The 19,994-nt window shown below is 43.6% G+C and overlaps 1 protein-coding gene across 2 annotated transcripts in view; it reads right to left on the bottom strand.

Annotated features, from left to right (window-relative positions):
- Positions 1 to 461: 461 nt before the first annotated feature.
- LOC139530530 (roundabout homolog 4-like) overlaps positions 462 to 19,994 on the bottom strand; it is a 29,766-nt gene continuing 10,233 nt past the window's right edge. For both annotated transcript variants that reach the window (XM_071327024.1, XM_071327034.1), the window contains exons 3-19: positions 16,036 to 16,193; positions 15,166 to 15,286; positions 14,713 to 14,851; positions 14,334 to 14,461; positions 12,514 to 12,629; positions 12,048 to 12,279; positions 11,707 to 11,828; positions 11,044 to 11,215; positions 9,026 to 9,226; positions 8,582 to 8,624; positions 7,476 to 7,591; positions 6,556 to 6,858; positions 6,348 to 6,449; positions 5,894 to 6,035; positions 5,035 to 5,271; positions 4,364 to 4,719; positions 462 to 2,010 (exon numbers count right to left, since the gene is read on the bottom strand). In XM_071327024.1, coding sequence (XP_071183125.1) covers positions 1,721 to 2,010; positions 4,364 to 4,719; positions 5,035 to 5,271; positions 5,894 to 6,035; positions 6,348 to 6,449; positions 6,556 to 6,858; positions 7,476 to 7,591; positions 8,582 to 8,624; positions 9,026 to 9,226; positions 11,044 to 11,215; positions 11,707 to 11,828; positions 12,048 to 12,279; positions 12,514 to 12,629; positions 14,334 to 14,461; positions 14,713 to 14,851; positions 15,166 to 15,286; positions 16,036 to 16,193 — 2,978 coding nt within the window. In that variant the 3' untranslated portion in view covers positions 462 to 1,720. The remainder of the gene's footprint in view (positions 2,011 to 4,363; positions 4,720 to 5,034; positions 5,272 to 5,893; positions 6,036 to 6,347; positions 6,450 to 6,555; positions 6,859 to 7,475; positions 7,592 to 8,581; positions 8,625 to 9,025; positions 9,227 to 11,043; positions 11,216 to 11,706; positions 11,829 to 12,047; positions 12,280 to 12,513; positions 12,630 to 14,333; positions 14,462 to 14,712; positions 14,852 to 15,165; positions 15,287 to 16,035; positions 16,194 to 19,994) is intronic.

Raw genomic sequence — 19,994 nt, 5'->3', positions numbered from 1 at the left:
AGACCAGAGTGGGCAAAATGCTTGACACATCAAGAGATTGTTTTCCTTTTGTTTGATTTTCTATGATTTATATAAGACTAACAGGTTGTCCTGTTGTTCATCCTCTACAAGTACATGAATTGTTGAAAGTGCCACTGGATTACACATTTCATTAAAAAGGTTTAGTGTCACATTTGGATTGAACAGGATGTAGTTGGAGTTAGATACCAGTTGGTTTAAAAATAATTGCAGGAGATCATCCTGAGCCACAGAATGAGATTAGTAGTCTCAAAGTATCAATAATTTAGCTTGGTTGCCGGTCTGTTTTTGCTTTAGAAAAATGCTGGTAGTCTTACCAAACAACGGGAAAGTTTGGCAAGGATGAAACTCTCAGGAAAGGTACTGTACCTAGGCTAATGTCCACTGCTACTTTAGAAAGACTTCCTAGAATAAGCATTCATAACTAAGAACTTACCAGACTAAGACTTATATGTTTTATTATCATTATCAAAGGCCACAGTAGAAGATATTGGGTTAGTTAAGCTTCAAATGATATTAAGTAATGCATGAAAATGTATATAAAAGGAAGAATTATTCCTCATCTCGGGTGAGACATACTGGTCCAGTCCTACTGAAGCTATTCTTATAAAAGGAAGACCTTTACAGTATGTGAAAAACATATTCTACTTATTGCTCAACGTGCACATTTCAGCAGGTACATAGGGCCAAATCCTAACTTCAGACACATAGGATATTTACACAAGTCATGTATTGATGTCAAGGGGAGATTTGCGAAAACGTGTAGTCCTGCACACACATCTGTTGTGTTGATGATTCAGCCCTCAATGTTAAGTTTCATGTTAAAAGGAAGAGAAATTAAACAAACATAACTACATCTTCCAAATTCTAGTCAAACAACAAATGGTTAGCGCTCATTAAAAAAAAATGTATAGAGACAAAAGCACATTTAATAATAATAAAAAACGGAATAAAACGTTCTTGTGTGAACAAAGTATGATGAAAAGAAGCAGAGAATGGGTTGGAAAGTCACAGTGTTCATGGTTCATTAAATTAAATCGGTCGTAGATATTTACATTCTATTGCAAGTAAATGGTCTGTACAAATTCGCTCCTGAAGTTTTCAATATGCTGTAATTAATATGAAACCAGACTGAATGCTGCGCTCACCAGTGTGCATTCAATCTGTTTTAACCAGGCTAGTAGGATCATAGCGCTTGGAAGATTCTGGAAGACAAAAATAGTGCTGTAGTACAGTAACAGTGCTGCTAAAAGCATAACTCTCTAAATATTTGTTTTGGAACAACCTATGACATGACAAAATTTTGACTGAAACTTTTTAGAGTTGTTTTGGCACTGCGGTTCATCTCTTGGAAAGCCCAACCCAGGTCATATGAGAACACAAAACAGAGGACACACCATAGATGTCCATTCTAGGAATTCTATTTTCATGGGAGAGACTGCCCTGAGGTATTGTGGGAAACCTAGCTCAGGTAACCAATAGTGGTCTGGACGGGAGACGTTGAATGGTCATTTCAACCCCAGTTACACTTCTACTGATGACTTGCAAAGCACTCACAGAGAAACAAAGACCACTTAAAAAATAATGAATGAAACCCAAGTCGAAATGTAATCGTTTTTTCTCATGCTTAACAAATCAAGAGTCAATTCAATTCAAGTCTTGGCATTGAAATGGATTTGACCAAAAATCATCATCAAACAGATCATCGGTGTGGGGTCGTCCTCACCCCCCCTCGTCCTTCGCCCCTACTCCCTCCTGTGGCTCGGCGGTTGTCATAGTGAAGATCGTCACGGCAACGCCCCCAGGTGTTGCAAGCGGGGGTTGCTGCTGCCTGAGAGGGGTACTGTGCACGGTACTGCGCCTCCATCTCCTCCACCCAGGCTGTGCTCCAGTCCCAAACGGGCATGGGGTCCAGCTCCCCGAAACACTCCTCTTCTTCCCCTCGAGCTGGAGGGAACAGGGCACTGAGGGGCGACGCCGGGGGAGAGAAGTCTGGAGAGGAGACAGTAGAACACAACTAGAGTTAAAACACACACTGATACATGACACCATGTCACACCATCGGACATCACGATAGAGATACTATATATTACAAAATACATGAGATATGACACGATGATACAAAGAGAGATATGACACAATTGACACCGTGATACAAAGAGAGATATGATACGACAACTGACGTCATGATAAAAGAGATGTAACAGAAGGGACACATTTTTACAGTGTCAGATTGTCTCTTTGTACCATATCAACAGTAAAAGAAAAACAGATGCACGATCACCCTGCCAACTTCTTCATTGGAAGTATTCCCTTGGCCAGTAATTAAAGAGGTATTTCACTTTTAAAGAGGAAAATGACATTGACGTGAATGGTACCCTATTCCCAACAACAGATTCAGCCGCGGGCCGAATTTTTCTTATGCGGATGGTCGGGGGGCCCAGAATATATTTACAAATAATTAGTAGACTGCAAATTGAGCACAAGAAGCCCAAACAGATATAATATTTGACTAAAACAATTTCAAACCTTGCTTACATTTGTATATGATCATTTTTCTCCCTATTATGCATGGGAATTCTTGGGAACAGATTTACAAAATTAAAATAATTTTGGAGCTGATTTCCTGGTGTTTTTACAGTCTTTTGTCCAAAAATGTAAAAAATACATTTTATAATTTTTTTTCTCAGAAAACTTGGGGGGCCAAATAAAACCACCCATAGGCCGCCAGTTGGGGAACCCTGACCTACAAAAGCACTACTTTTAACCGGAGACGTATGTGCCCTGGTCAAAAGTAGTGCACTATATAGGGTAATATGTGGATACCCCTGCCCTATGAGGTCCGGAGCCTGCTGGTTTTCTGTTCTACCTGGGACAGTCCAATTCAGATTTTTTTTTTTATCACTAATTGGTCATTTGACCAATCAGATCAGCTCTGAAAAAGGTCTGATGTGATTGGTAAAAAGAACAATAAATGGAAAAAATATCAGAATTGGGCTGCCTGGTGTCCCAGGTCTAAATGAGTCCCTGATTTAGAGGGGAAGAATAAAGAAATATGGCTGCGTTTACACAGGCAGTCCAATTCCAAAACTTTTTCCACTAATTGGCATTTTTCAGCGCTGATCTGATTGGTCAACAGACCAAATACTGAAAATAAAAAATCGGACCAAATAAACAGACCAAATAAATCATAAGGAATAAGGTTTGAAGTGCGTGTCCTATATCTAGGAGATAAGAAATCTCAGAAAATATATATTGTTTTGACATATTTTGGCACAAAACTACTTCCATATTTCCATTAATTGTTTAATCTGGTACCAGGTAACCGTCAGATGAGTCCCGGGACACTTGTGGGGGTCGTAGAGCAAAACGGAGAACACCATCGTGTTTGTGAGTCTTTCCTTAGTGGTGTCAAAAGTTTGTACCCCAGACCTTTCGGACACAACGGACGTTTTCATGAGACCGATTAAAAAAAAAATATATATATTTTAAGAACAATTGGGCAAATCGAGTAAAGTTGAATCGGACATCTGCACATTTGGAAAAAGGACAGAGTTATTGATTAAGTAACAGTCTGAGAATGCTGGCTTGCTAGCCCCTTTAATTTGCTGAGAGGTCTTAAGTAATCACCTATTGCCATCCCCCGAATCCTGAGCTAACCCCCTGCCCAACACACACACACAAACACACACTTTCTCTTTACATTGTGTGTGTCTGTGAGATACACTCTCAACTCAATCACATCTATCTGTCCCATAGGTCAGCTTCAGGGGCCACACAAGCACTGCTAATTCCCACATGTAGCCCATCTATGCATCCTCGAATACAAGACCACTGCTTAAATCTAGGTAAGGCTACATCCCCAATGGATACAGAGCATGCCGATAAGCTACACAAATGAAAACTGGTGACACCTGAATGTGTGGTCAATTCCATTTCTCCACCAGCTACTGGAATACACTAATTCCATTTATGAGTTGTAAAATGTTTGTTATTTGTTAAATACTATGGACAACGTTAAATTAATGAATAATACCTAACCCTGATGTAGCCTGACGCATCCATCCAGAAATCTTCATACACAAGTATATGATGACCAACCTATAGAGGCTAGTGGAATCAGATTGAATGTCTGATGTAAATCTGACTCCAAGGCACCATTTTAGGATTGTCTTGTAATAGTGCACCATCTAGTGCCAGTTGGTGGAAAGACAACTCAATCTCAAGGAATAACATATATGAACAACCTGTCTAAAGTATGATGATTGGCTACATTTGGGCAACCATATTAAAACATGCATTAACTATCATTAACATTTTAATAATGTTTATCCAGCAGTCTTGCCTGAGAAGGAGGCTTCACTCATGGACTCGGCGGCCACAGTGGCGAGCACGCGGGCAAAGTTGGCGTCGTTCATGAATGAGCCATCCGACGAGCTGATGAAGCTGTTGCGGGTGCTGTTCGCCATGTTTCCCTCTGACACCGAGCCCCAGCCGTTCCACAGCGAACCCTCCCATTCGCTGCAGAGCGACGAGGGCGTGCTCTGAAACCGGGCCCGTCGGGGGCCCATTGGCTCCTGTTCGTCAGTCATCCCGTCCTCCAGTTGGTCGGAGGAGAGGGGCCCATAGATATAGCCCAGGGTGGGAGTGGGGGAAAAGGTGCGAGACAGGGAGGAGGCGGGAGGATTCTCCAACGTGGTGCTGGAAACAGGAAGTGAGGTAAGGTAAGAGGTGAATAAAGTAAAAACTTACTACAGTATTGCTTTACAGGTGTTGTAACATAACAGAATTATTCTTGTAATATCAAACATTTTACTGATAAAGAGACTGGCTACTGGCTTTGGAGAAAAGTCAGATTAAATATTACTGACAATATGTTTGGTTGTCTAAGTTTAAAAGCCCTTATCAATCGACGTAGTGGAATAGATAGCGTGAAAGCCTTTCAATCAATGACTCTGACAGTAAGCCTCTCGCCCTCCCTTAGTCGCCACCCTTAGGTTTCCATGGCAACCCTACCTGTGCTTCTCAGCCCTGGGGCTGAGTTCCAGGTACTGGGCGACTTCCTGTGAGGTCATCGTTGCGTCCTGCTCCTCATCCAATGACATGCAATAGGAGGCAGTGGACAGGCGGCTATAGGAGGGGCAGCCAGTGGTGTTGGTGTTAGTGTTGGTGGGGGGGCCGTGGTGACCAGACGCAGCACACACAGACTGAAGAGACCCGGCATCTACAGTCAGCTTAGTGGACCTGCTGGACCTAGGTGTGATGAATAATGGTCAGATGGTAATTTCCAATAATTAAAAATACATTCATAAGTGATATTCTTCAAGAATCAATAGGTATATCATTAAATAATTAATAAAATGGCTATATCACAGCCAAAATATTAGCTTGATATTACAGCAGCTAATGTCCCCCACAATGAAATCGGGGAGGGGACTGTGGATCTGTCTGTCTGTACGTTCGTCACGCTTAGTTGCCTAAATGTACTATAGTTACAAGATATTCCAATTTTGTTTCTAACAAAAGTGCTATTCCTTGCAAGAGGATAGTCATACTGTAACTAGAATTGAGCAGTTTCCTTTATTTAAACTGTGGTTACGTTTCATTCATGGGCAAGTAAATTGGCATTTGATTGCTGGGTGTTGGTTGCCGTTCTCTGAGCCGTGTCGAGGCCCTGTCGTCGTGGCTAAGAGCAGGGAGGAAGTACAATCATTTTCTCCAGCAGTAGACAGGAAACCACTTCAGGCCATAGGGTTTTACTATAATGGCCAAGGAAATGGAGGGAAGCAGAGCGCAGTGGCTCATTAGAGAGTGGGGAATGGGAGAAGTTATGGATAAATTGGTGTCAGGAAGTAGTCAACAGGAAGTTCCTCACCCTTCCTCTGAGGTGAGGCTGTGTGTGTCAGTGGTGTCGCCCATGGGCAGCGGGGGTGGCAGCATGTCCTCCAGGTGCAGTGAGGCAGAGTAGTGCAGGAAGCGGGGCGACGCCAGGGGCTTGAAGCACTCCGAGCGCCCACCTGGAGGACGAACACACACAGGCACCAAGGTTAACACAACAAAAACAATACTGTCAAGGACAGGGGATCTGACTGTACCATCCATTCCTGGGGGAACCCCCAGGGGTGCACATATTTGTTCTAGCCCAACACTAACACACCTGATTTAAGATAACTAAATACGAAGCCATTGATAAGATCAATTAGGTGTGCTTGGGGTAGAACAAAAAGGTAAACACCCTGGGGGGCAGTAAATACACAGTTTAATTGTTCCTGAGCATTAAATCCTTTAGAGTATGAGTGGTATAAGATGACTGTACAGTAGTACAGTACCTGGTGGGAGGTGGCTGAGCCTCTGTTTGTAAGGCATTCCCCTCATAGCCAGCACCTGGCTCCTCGACGACAGCAAGGGGGCGCTGTTCACCGCATGGAGATCTGCGAAAGGAGACAAAGTCTGTGACTCAAAAGTAACTACAGATCGACGTTCACCAATAGCAAGGACATCAAAACCATGCAAGGAAGACACCACATTGACAATCACCTTGCTTGTAATTATTTTCCCACGACTCCTTGAGCACGCCCATCTTGGGCTGCGAGGGCAAGGCCTGTTTCCATGGCAATGCCTGGCCATCCTGGACAACTGTGGCAGGCTGGGAGATGTGCTGCGAGGAGGTGGTGGTGTGGCAGTGGGGCCGCTTGGGGCATCGGGCAGGGCTGTTGAAGGTCTTGAGGCCATTACCCGTCAGGTCCACGTAGAACGTCCCGTAGACACCACAGCTGTCGGGCAGAATGGGGACAGCCACGTCCAGAGAGCTGGGGTCCTTCTTGGCTGTGATGGGCAACGCTGGGAATAAGAAGAGGACCATTATTTGTCCCCCATGATGATGTTAAATGTTGTGCATCCACTTGTGTGAATTTGAAATGCTATGCATCCACTTGTGTGGCTGGAATTGTATTTTTAAGTTGTCAAATAAATTATACCTATCGATCTAAGATTGGAGAAATTCTGAGGCAGAATGGATCAAGTGTAGTGCTTACGTAGCAGAGGTTCTGAGCTTCCATGATGAATAGCAGAGTTAGTTGCATAATCAACTGGTCCAGGACCAGTCTTTGTTATCCAGCGCATACTGGTAACAGTAAGAAATGCGGTAGGAGGAACTTCTTTTTGTTTCTTTTTTTACCTTTATTTAACTAGGCAAGTCAGTTAAGAACAATGTCTTATTTACAATGACGGTCCTACCAAAAGGCCTCCAAGGGGACAGGGGCTGGGATTAAGAATAAAATAAAAATATAAGACAAAACACACATCTCGACAAGAGCGACACCACAACACTACATAAAGAGAGACCTAAGACAACAACATAGCACGGCAGCAACACATGACAAAACAGCATGGTAGCAACACAACATGACAAAAACATGGTAGAACTGATTCTAGACCAGCTTTAAAGCAGAACTCACTAGTCCTTCTGAAGCCGGGGTTCTCCTGGCTCTGAGCCCACAGTCCCTGGTACTTCTCGTCACTCAGGGTCGGTCTCCACACACCTGAGATCCACGGAGAGTCTGGGGCCGCCATTCTGCAGAGACACAATCAATCAGTCAGCCAATCAATCAATCCCATGTAATGGGTATGGTTAAAATGGCAAAACTAGGAGGCACATATAGTGGATCAGATCATATTACACATGAGCATACACGGAGTGTACAAAACATTAGGAATACCTTCCCCCTTTTGCCCTCAGAACAGCCTCAATTGATCGGCTATGAAAAGCCAACTGACATTTAAACCTGAGGTGTTGACCTGTTACACCCTCTACAACCACTGTGATTATTATTATCATCTGACCCTGCTATGAACATTTGAACATCTTGGCCATGTTCTGTTATAATCTCCACCTGGCACAGCCAGAAGAGGACTGGCCACCCCTCATAGCCTGGTTGGTTCCTCTCTAGGTTTCTTCCTAGGCTCCGGCCTTTCTAGGGAGTTTTTCCTAGCCACCGTGTTTCTACACCTGCATTGCTCGCTCTTTGGCGTTTTAGGCTGGGTTTCTGTACAGCACTTTGTGACATCAGCTGATGTAAGAAGGCCTTTATGAATAAATGTAATTTAATTTGTTGAGGCATGGGCTCTACAAGCTGTCAAACGTATTCCACAGGGATGCTGGCCCATGTTGACTCCAATGCTTCCTACAGTTGTCAAGTTGTCTGGATGTCCTCTGCGTGGTGGAACATTCTTGATACACGGGAAACGGTGCGCCTGGCACCTACTACCATACCCCGTTCAAAGGCACTTAAATATTTTGTCTTGCCCATTCACCCTCTGAATGGCACACATACACAATCCGTCTCAATTGTTTCAAGGCTTAAAAATCCTTCTTTAACCTGTCTCCTCCCATTCATCTTCACTGATAGAAGTGAATTTAACAAGTGACATCAATAAGGGATATAGCTTTCACCTGGATAGTCTGTCAGGGAAAGAGTGTTCCTAATGTTTTGTCCACTTTGTGTTTAACAAAACAAAAGGTAGTGACATTGTCAATGAGCCACACTGTTTGTCTTCCACCTACCTGTGTTTTATGATGAGGTCCTCACTGGCCAACCTGTACAAACCTGCAAAATCCAGAGTCATAGTAATTTTATAGTCTCGTTGATTTCCCAATGAGGGTACACACCTTATACAGGAATACTGGAGATGGTAATGTTAATTCCGTCCTTGATATATTTTATCATAAGCATTTGACCTTGAATGATGAGTCCAAATCAACCTATGGAATGCATGCCCACTATAATACAACCCTGTGAGGGGTGAAACCTTCAGTTACACATCAAATAACCAGAACATCTTGTTTTAGCTAAATAAAAAACCTGAATAGTTGCTAACGCTAATTATGTAACCATAATGGTAAAGTGGACTAGCGTACCATGACATATCCATGCTCCAAATATCCTATGCCAAGCTAATACTAATGATACAACATATAAGCTATCCCCCAATTTCTGCCCATACAGACCTTTAGCCTTGATGTGGCCTCGTCCCAGGTGGTCGCCAGGCCGGGTGTGGCGGCGGTACAGGCAGACGGCCGTTATCACCAGGATGCACCACAGGAGGGCGCCAACACTCCCAATGAACACTGGGCCCCTCAGCACGGCCAGGACCTGAGTGAGGTCCCTACTGGGGCTGTCCAACTGGGGGGCCCCGGACCTCTGGGAGTCTGGAATAGGGAGGGACGGGAAAGTCAAAAATGAAGAGAAAAATTAGAGAGAGAGAGTTCAGGCTCTGTTGTGTGGGGGTTTATATAATATTTTAGATTCTTCAAAGTAGCGACCCTTTGCCTTGATGACAGCTTTGCACAATCTTGGCATTCTGTTAACCAGCTTCACCTGGAATGTGTTTCAAACATGAAAAAAACGTTCAAAGTTCTTAATGATGGACTGTCATCTCTCTTTGCTTAATTGAGCTGTTCTTGCCATAATATGGACTTGGTCTTTTACCAAATAGGGATATCTTCTGTATACCACCCTTACCATGTCACAACAAAACTGTCTCAAAATCAATATTGGCTCAAAAGCAATAAGAAGGAAAGAAATTCCACAAATTAACAAGGCACACCTGTTAATTGAAATGCATTCCAGGTGACTACCTCATGAAGCTGGTTGAAAGAATGCCAAGAGTGTGCAAAGCTGTCATCAAGGCAAAGGGTGGCTACTTTGAAGAATCTCAAATGGAACATATATTTTGATTTGTATAATTTTGGGGGGGTTACTACATGATTCCATATGTGTTATTTCATAGTTTTGATGTCTTCACTATTATTCTACAATGTAGAAACTAGTAAAAATAAAGAAAAACCCTTGAATGAGTAGGTGTGTCCAAACTTTTGACAGGTACTGTGTCCAAATTTTTCCCTAAAAAACAACAACAAATAAAACACTGAAATATCACATTTACATAAGTATTCAGACCCTTTACTCAGTACTTTGTTGAAGCACCTTTACAACAATTACAGCCTTGAGTCTTCTTGGGTATGATGCTACAAGCTTGGCACAACTGTATTTGGGGAGTGTCTCCCATTCTTTTCTTCAGATCCCTTCAAGCTCTGTCAGGTTGGATGAGGATCGTCGCTGCACAGCTATTTTTAGGTCTCTCCAGAGATGTTAGATCGGGTTCAAGTACGGGCTCTGGCTGGGCCACTCAAAGACATTCAGAGACTTGTCTCGAAGCCACTCCAGAGTTGTCTTGGCTGTGTGCTTAGGGTCGTTGTTCTGTTGGAAGGTAAACTTTTGCCCCAGTCTGACATCCTGAGTGCTCTGGAGCAGGTTTTCATCAAGGATCTCTCTGTACTTTGCTCCATTCATCTTTCACTCGATCCTGACTAGTCCCCCAGTCCTTGCTGCTGAAATGCATCCACACAGCATGATGCTGCCACCACCATGCTTCACCGTAGGGATGTTGCCAGGATTCCTTCAGACGTGACGCTTGGCATTCAGGGCAAAGAGTTCAATCTTGGTTTCATCAGACCAGAGAATCTTGTTTCTCATGGTATGAGAGTCCTGTAGGTGCCTTTTCAAACTCCAAGTGGGCTGTCATGTGCCTTTTACTGAGGAGTGGCTTCCGTCTGGCCACTCTACCATAAAGGCCTGATTAGTGGAGTGCTGCAGAGATGGGAGAACCATCCCAGAAGGACAACCACCTCCACAGAGGAACTCTGGAACTCTGTCAGAGTGACCATTGGGTTCTTGGTCACCTCCCTGACCAAGGCCCTCCTCCCCCGATTGCTCAGTTTAGCCTAAAGGCCAGCTCTAGGAAGAGTCTTGTTGGTTCCAAACTTCTTCCATTTAAGAATGATGGCCACTGTGTTCTTGGGGACCTTCAATGCTGCAGGCATTTTCTGGTACCCTTCCCCAGATCTGTGCCCCGACACAATCCTGTCTCGGAGTTCTACGAACAATTACTTCAACCTCTTGGCTTGGTTTCATAACCTTTTGGCGTTCGGTTGACCATAGATAACCGCTGCATGTTGTCACTGACCTATGACCACTCTATGGGGGTCACTCTGTACCCCGACGCCAGCTCCGTTGACCGTTGCCACCCGGACCCAGTACTGCTTCCCTGGGTAGAGAGGGGTTATTTCCAGACTGTAGGTCCCACCGTCCACTGTCCAGTTCAGGTACTGCTGCTCTTCCGACTGCACACACCACACCTGGACAGGACACACGGACACACACCCAGAGATCAAAGAGGGAACCAGGGAAGCATTACAGTTTGTGTGTGTGTGTGCTTTCAGGTGATTGATTCTTCAGCAGGAGTAATAGGCAACTCTGGTCCCGGAGAGCTGGCTTTTGTACCAGATCAACACACCTTTGATTAAACTTATCATGGTCTTCTCCCAGAAGTTCAACCACTTCTATCAAGACTGATTAGTTGAATCAGGTATTTCGCACTTGAACAAAAGCCTGCAGGCCAGGGTTGCATAGGACACCCTGTCAATACGATGTCTCATTAGAATGTGTGAATGTATTATGTCAGGTACTGAACATAGAGGAAAGAAAACTCACACTGGAATTTCTTGCATTCTCACAAAAGTTTCATAAAACACATTGTGGAGCATACAAGAATGCCAGTGTGCTTGAGCAACTTCTTCAAGCATAGATACAAGAAGGTAAAAGGGGTTTTAAGTCATCTTGTTCTTACCTGGTATCCCTTGATGATGCCGTTGTGAGATTCATGGGGGGGAGGCTTCCAGGTCACATGGACCGTGTCATTATGGTCAGGGGTCATCGTTATGGAGATGGCCTGAGGTGGGGCACTAGGCACTGTGGGAGGATGGAGTGTCATGAAAATAACAACACGTGTAAAAACCACAGACACACAACCCATCTTGATTCAAAACATCGTTTTTAATCTTCATAGTACAAAATAGCACTGTAAAGTTGGACTACTCCTGAGCTACAGTATCCAAAGAAACACCTATATTTTCATAAATGTTTCTTTAGAGTTGATAACAGCCAACTCTAACCGTTTTGAACCCTTACCTGTCTCAGGTACACCTAGGTGCCTGGTGTTGCTCTCCCGGCCGTACAGGCTGCTGCCGTAGGGACGCACTTTGAACTCATACTTGTAGCCCCTCTTCAGCGGGCCGACCAGTGTTTGGAAGTTTGGTAGTACAACCCTCTTAGCCGCCCAGTCCGAACTGGCGGGCAGGAGAGAGCGATAGAGGACCTCGAAACCATCCAGGTAGTGTGGCTGGGTTGGGAAAGACTGGAGCTGTAAGGAACAAAACAGAAGGAAAGCCAGAGTTAAAAGATTTGCCTTTCTGGAGTAGAAACCCAAAAAAGACAACCTTAAATCCGCATTATTTGAACGTTCTCTGTGACACGAAAATAATGTTCTGAACAAACGTGAAAAATGACAGACCTCAATCTTAGTTCAGCAAAAGGTTAATACCTAACAGTTTTCATAATAATACATGCGCCTTCATGTGACGTCTGATCTCCGTACCTTCCACTGCACTTGGGACATGTTGGAGTTTGGAGTCAGCACCGTCACATTCTCCAGAGCCACGCGCAGGGCCGACAACTCTCTGTGAAGGTCCCTCTGTCTGGTACTTGCGGCTTCTGTGAAGGAGGGAGAAAAATCTTCAGAGAAAATAATATTTTCTGTTCATAAATGGAAGTTCCCTACTGGCACTGAAATTGACACAAACTAAACTCCATATACATTTCCATAGTGATCCTAAAAACGGTTTACTTTAGATCCACACTCAATTCCGCCGCCAATTCAAGGACATCATAAAAAAGTCTGTGCCTAATATGGTCTTTGTTGTGCATTCCAGTTTGCTGTGTTCCCTGAGGAGAAATAGATATAGACTCAGCAAAAAAAGAAATGTCCTCTCACTGTCAACTGCATTTCTTTTCAGTGTAAATATTGTAAATAATGTGTGTAAATATTTGTATGAACATAACAAGATTCAACAACTGAGACATAAACTGAACAAGTTCCACAGACACATGACTAACAGAAATGGAATAAGGTTCCTGAACAAAGGGGGGTCAAAATCAAAAGTCAGTATCTGGTGTGGCCACCAGCTGCAATAAGTACTGTAGCGCATCTCCTCCTCATGGACTGCACCAGATTTGCTAGTTCTTGCTGTGAGATGTTACCCCACTCTTCCACCAAGGCACCTGCAAGTTCCCGGACATTTCTGCGGGGGAATGGCCCTAGCACTCACCCTCCGATCCAACAGGTCCCAGACGTGCTCAATGGGATTGAGATCCGGGATCTTCGCTGGCCATGGCAGAACACTGACATTCCTGTCTTGCAGGAAATCACGCACAGAACGAGCAGTATGGCTGGTGGCATCGTCATGCTGGAGGGTCATGTCAGGATGAGCCTGCAGGAAGGGTACCACATGAGGGAGGTGGATGTCTTCCCAAAACCGCAACTCATCAGTGAAGAGCACTTTTTGCCAGTCCTGTCTGGTCCAGCGACGGTGGGTTTGTGCCCACAGGCGATGTTGTTGCCGGTGATATTTGGTGAGGACCTGCCTTACAACAGGCATACAAGCCCTCAGTCCAGCCTCTCTCAGCCTATTGTGGACAGTCTGAGCACTGATGGAGGGATTGTGCATTCCTGGTGTAACTCGTGCAGTTGTTGTTGTCATCCTGTACCTGTCCCACAGGTGTGATGTTCCGATCCTGTGCAGGTGTTGTTACACATGGTCTGCCACTGCGAGGACGATCAGCTGTCCGTCCTGTCTCCCTGTAGTGCTGCCTTAGGCGTCTCACAGTACGGACATTGCAATTCATTGCCCTGGCCACATCTCATGTGGTCCTCATGCCTCCTTACAGCATGCCTAAGGCACGTTCACACAGATAAGCAGGGACCCTGGGCAGTAGAAGGGCCTCTTTAGTGTCCTAAGTTTTCATAACTGTGACCTTAATTGCCTACCGTCTGTAAGCTGTTAGTGTCTTAACGACCGTTCCACAGGTGCATGCTCATTAATTGTTTATGGTTCATTGAACAAGCATGGGAAACAGTGTTCAAACCCTTTACAATGAAGATCTGCGAAGTTATTTGGATTGTTACGAATTATCTTTGAAAGACAGGGTCCTGAAAAAGGACAGTTTCTTTTCTTGCTGAGTTGATTACATTTGGCTGTAAGGAAATAGGGTACGATAGGATAAACTTTGATTTCACCGAGGCGAAACTGGCTTAGACACACAGTCCTGCTGTACACAACATAAACACTGTACATTACATATTCAACCGATACACAACACATGAACGTAGCGTTGAAGGCCCAAGCTAAGCGCTCTTACCCTCCACCACTAGCTGTGCGCTGGCGGTGACCACCCCCACGTCGTTGACAGCTGTGCAGGTGTACCTCCCAGAATCCTGTGACGTCACATAGTGGATTTGGAGGCTCTGGTCAGGATTCACTAGATACCTACAGACATGACACAGAAATCAGTACAACATTCACTCTAGCAACTGCATGCAATTATTAGAAATCAAAGAATGACATATTATTGAACGGTATACTAAGTATGGCCTGTCATGACATATGTACTGACTGTGCTGTGGAGTAGCTGAGAGATTGTTTTTTAATGTTACATATACACCTCATGTCAATGACAGTTTTTAGTCTAATGTACAGTTAATGGACAAAGCTTTTGTAGTTGAATGCAAGAATCAGACCTGCCATTGGGCAGAGGGCCCTGCTCGCGGCTCCACTCCACAGCAGGCATGGGATCTCCTTTAGCCTCGCAGTAGAACTGGGCAGACTCCCCCATCCCCACCGACATATCCTGAGGCTTTAGCACCAACACTGGCTTGGCTGGGGATTGAGAAAGCACGGACAAATATGAAAAGTATGGTTAGTCATATCACACCTCTATGCATTTTATTGCATTCAATTCCATGCTATCCCTTTTATCAATAGCAAACATTCTTAGCAGAATGACATACCTTTTCCACAATGTTGTGCAGAGCCAAACTGTACTGTGCTGACTCAGTTCTTTTCACATTGTCATTTCCAGCCACTATGGTGGATGCATAATCAGGCCAGCGCTGTACAGCTTGGCTCAGTAGTGCGAAAAGGTTCTTGCTAAAATGCTGATGTACTATATATGGGGTCAGGGTTTATCTTACCTAGGACAGAAAGGCGGGCGGCCCTGCTCTCTCTTACTCCCACAGTGTTGGAAGCCACACAAATGTACACGCCAGAGTCATTCTTCTGGGCTGGGGCAATGATCAACTTCCCATTCAGCGCCTATAGGTCACATGGATAGCAATCACATATAGTAAAAAAAAAAAAAAAGTTTCTTGCAGAGGATAAATAACCTTGTACGAGCCTTGGCTTGTGTGAGCCGAAATGGCTCATAGGAGCAGGAGCCTATCTCCTGTTTCTGTAGAGTGAACAGCTTGATGTACAAGTACACCCCCTGGACAGGATGCTAGTCTATCACAGGGCCTTACCCCCAATCTATCTCCTTAATGCTGAGTGCCAAACAGAGATGCATTGGGTCCCATTTTTTTGTCTTTGGTATGACTCAGCCAGGGATTGAACTCTCAACAGTCAAATCTCAGGGCTGACCCTCTAACCAGAAGGCCAATGAATTTGCCATTGCAGAGGATAAATTATCATCATTTTTGGTCCAAGATGATAGGTCCTCTTTTATTAACGAAGAAGGAAAATGAATGAAGCAGCCTGTGGTTTTAATCAAACTTTTGTACAACAATGCCCTCTATTGGTAAAAGGATGATACCACATCAGGATTGGAGAAATAAGTAATCAAACAAAACAGTATGATGAACCCCCCAGGTTGGTGTGGAATAAATTTCAGCTCCTGCCACCTCGGGAATTAACTAAAGTTAGAAAAATTCATTAAAATATGGAAAAAGCTACATGTTTTGAAAATACATTTTCTGTAATGAAATGCAGACTGACAACTGTCCCAATGTTAATTTCCAATTTCCAAACCCCTAAAAAGAATGTAGCTATTGTTAAGGAGGTCTCACAGTGTAATGCGGGTCAGTGTTGTTGATGGGGACCCCGTCTTTCTTCCAGGTAACGTTGGGCTCGGGGTGTCCCACCGGCGGGCTGCAGTTCATCACCGCCACCTCCTCCACAGCTACCTCCACATCAATGGGCTGCACCCGGAAGTCTTCACGGAGAGCTGGAAGAAGACACGACAGAGGAGGTCCATTCATAACCAGTGAGTCTGAGACTAGCTGGTGCACACTGCCATAACAGTACATTGTACGAAAACGTCAAAGTTAGTCTACAAGCCTGTAGTTCATAAACATTTCCAGGGAAACGTGCCGAGCACAATACACATCCCTGCCTGCTTGAATTGTCTTCCCGCAAATGAGAGTTTTGACCACCAAAAACAAGCAAGGCTTACAATAACCTCATCTAATGATTTTTTTAAACAAAACCATTACCATACATCACACAGCTCCAAATATCCAGATATTCTGTATACGGAATACATAGTGCCAACAACCACATACAGTACCAGTCAAAAGTTTGGACACCCCTACTCATTCAAAAGTTTTTCTTTATTTTTACTATTTTCTACATTGTAGAATAATAGTGAAGACATCAAAACTATGAAATAACATATGGAATCATATAGTAACCAAAAAAAGTGTTAAACAAATCCAAATATATTTTAGATTTTAGATTCTTCAAAGAAGCCACCCTTTGCCTTGGCAGCTTTGCACACTCTTGGCATTCTCTCAACCAGCTTCACCTGGAATGCTTTTCCAACAATCTTAAAGGAGTTCCCACATATGTTGAGCACTTGTTGGCTGCTTTTCCTTCACTCTGTGGTCCAACTTATCCCAAACCATCTCAACTGGGTAGAGGTTGGGTGATTTTTGTATTTGTATTTATTATGGATCCCCATTAGCTGCTGCCAAAGCAGCAGCTACTCTTCCTGGGGTCCAGCAAAATTAAGGCAGTTTATACAATTTTAAAACATTACAATACATTCACAGATTTCACAACACACTGTGTGCCCTCAGGCCCCTACTCCACCACTACCGTATATCTACAGTACTAAATCTGTGTGTGTTTATGCATGTGTCTGTGCCAATGTTTGTGTTGCTTCACAGTCCCCGCTGTTCCATGAGGTGTTTTTTTAATCTGTGTTTTAAATCAAATTTTACTGCTTCCGTCAGTTACTTGATGTGGAATAGAGTTCCATGTAGTCATGGCTCTATGTAGTACTGTGCACCTCCCATAGTCTGTTCTGGACTTGGGGACTGTGAAGAGACCTCTTGTGGCATGTCTTGTGTGGTATGCATGGGTGTCCGAGCTGTGTGCCAGTAGTTTACAGACAGCTCGGTGCATTCAACATGTCAATACCTCTCATAAATAAAAGTAGTGATGAAGTCAATCTCTCCTCCACTTTCAGCCAGGAGAGATTGACATGAATATTATAATCTAGTGTTATTCCAAGCAGTTTAGTCATGTCAACTTGCCCAATTTCCACATTATTTATTACAAGATTTAGTTGAGGTTTAGGGTTTAGTGAGTGATTTGTTCCAATTACAATGCTTTTAGTTTTAGAAGGGTTAGGGTTAGTAACTGTGATTGTGGAGGCCAGGTCATCTGATGCAGCACTCCATCACTCTCCTTCTTGGTCAAATAGCCCTTACACAGCCTGGAGGTGTTGGGTCATTGTCCTATTAAAAACAAATGATAGCGCTACTAAGCACAAACCAGATGAGATGGCGTATCGCTGCAGAATGCTGTGTTAGCCAAGCTGGTTAAGTGTGCCTTGAATTCTAAATAAGTCACCAACAGTGTCACCAGCAGAGCACCCCCCACCGTCACACCTCCTCCTCCATACTTCACGGTGGGAACCACACATCGGAGATCATACGTTCACCTACTCTGAATCTCACAAAGACGCCAGACCAAAGGACATATTTCTACCTGTCTAATGTCCATTGCTCATGTTAATGAACTTATCCTCTGCAGCAGTAAACTCTGGGTCTTCCTTTCCTGTGGCGGTCCTCATAGCGCTTGATGCCAGTTTCATCATAGCGCTTGATGGTTTTTGTGACTACATTTGAAGACTCTTCAAAAGTTAATGAAATTTTCTGGATTGACTGACCTTCATGTCTTAAATTAATGATGGACTATTTTCTCTCTTTGCTTATTTGAGCTGTTCTTGCCATAATATGGACTTGGTCTTTTACCAAACAGGGATATCTTCTGTATTCCATCTCTACCTTGTCACAACACAACTGATTGACTCAAACGCATTAAGAGGAAAGAAATTCAACAAATCAACTTTTAACACGGCACACCTGTTAATTGAAATGCATTCCAGGTGACTATCTCATGAAGCTGGTTGAGAGAATGCCAAGAGTGTGCAAAGCTGTCCAGGGCAAAGCCTGGCTACTTTGAAGAATCTCAAATATAAAATATATTTTGATTTGTTTAACACTTTTTTGGTTACTACATGATTCCATATGTGTTATTTCATAGTTTTGATGTCTTCACTATTATTCTACAATGTAGAAAATAGTAAAAATAAAGAAAAATCCTTGAATGAGTAGGTGTGTCCAAACTTTTGACTGGTACTGTACGTTCCTCAGAGGTCTCAAACAATTCATAGAGCAAACTTGACCGGTCTACAGTGACATAACCACAAGTACATGACAGACAAGCCTGACCTCTTGACAGGAACAAGTCATGTTTACTCAATCATTAAGAGTAACTGTGAACCATTTAGGTTGAAGGTCTAAGGAGCTTCCTCCCATTATATCCAAAAGAACAGAAACAATGGCCTTTCACCTTGAATGTATAAATTACAACATGCTTAGGATGCCTGTTTAAATCCTCACTGATACCATTACATTGCAACACCAAATGGAATCATGAGACAAAACATTTTTGGACACACAATGGTCTAGTGCCATAAAGTACAAGTAGAATATCTCCAATCTTTTGTTCAGCAAAATATTAAGGAATGATCTTAAGCTGGAGTTCTCTAAAATGTAGATACGTGTATTCTTCAACTTAATAATTAGCCGGAAATGAACTTAGCCCAACTTTTGAATTAAAAGTGATGCATGGTTTATTGCTGTTTAGGCTACATTTCCCAACCAGTTCAACTATACTGACAAAGGTCACGATTACACGATTATCTTAATGAAACTAACACAGATAAATAAAGGTTAAATTCTAGATATACCACAATCCTCCTGCTACTGTTCTCTAAAGTACTGTCGATCTGCCAACTGAATCTAAATTAAGTACCACTGTCTATTGTCCCAATGGCTCCACCACCAAATGTACTGCTCCAGGGAAGTTCCCCCAACAAGTCAATCAGCCACTAATTATACCATCCAGCTCAGGAATCCAGTGGTCTCCGGGTGACCCTGTTTTGGGTGCAAACAGAGGCTGGGGGTCAGGGGTCATTTAGCAGTGTTTGTCCTGGAGAGGGGGTATTCATTGACATTGGACCCCCTTACTTATTCTCTGTAATCACAAAGACAATCTCGCTCTCTCTTCCTCTGGAGCAGGATTCTGTGGATCTGTGGATACTGGGGGCTTCCCGTTGACCTCAAGGATCATATATCAGCTTGATATAATGTTAAAGATCAGCATGGAGGTAGAGAGGAAGTGAATGGGACAGGATGTAGGAGAGAGCCATACAACAAAGACAATAGAATGTATTCTAAGACCACAGTTTCACATCCATCTGGCATAGGGTTCCATAGTCTTGGTCCTGGAAAGCAGCCTTGTGTGGTTTTGGTTCCATCTCAGTATAAGCACACCTGATTCAGCTAATCAATATCTTGAGTGGTTTATTAGTTACCGCACACTGCGGCGACTGATACATAGTCTCTTCACTCACATGATCTATAACAGTGTGATGGTACCTCTCTTCATCCTAGTGTGCAATTAGTTTTGCATGGTATCTTGGCATTTACAGTGCCTTCAGAAAGTATTCGTA

The sequence above is a fragment of the Salvelinus alpinus genome, chromosome 1 (genome assembly GCF_045679555.1).
Source record: "Salvelinus alpinus chromosome 1, SLU_Salpinus.1, whole genome shotgun sequence".
Classification (NCBI taxonomy): Eukaryota; Metazoa; Chordata; class Actinopteri; order Salmoniformes; family Salmonidae; genus Salvelinus; species Salvelinus alpinus.
This window is presented reverse-complemented; position numbering and strand designations above follow the sequence as displayed.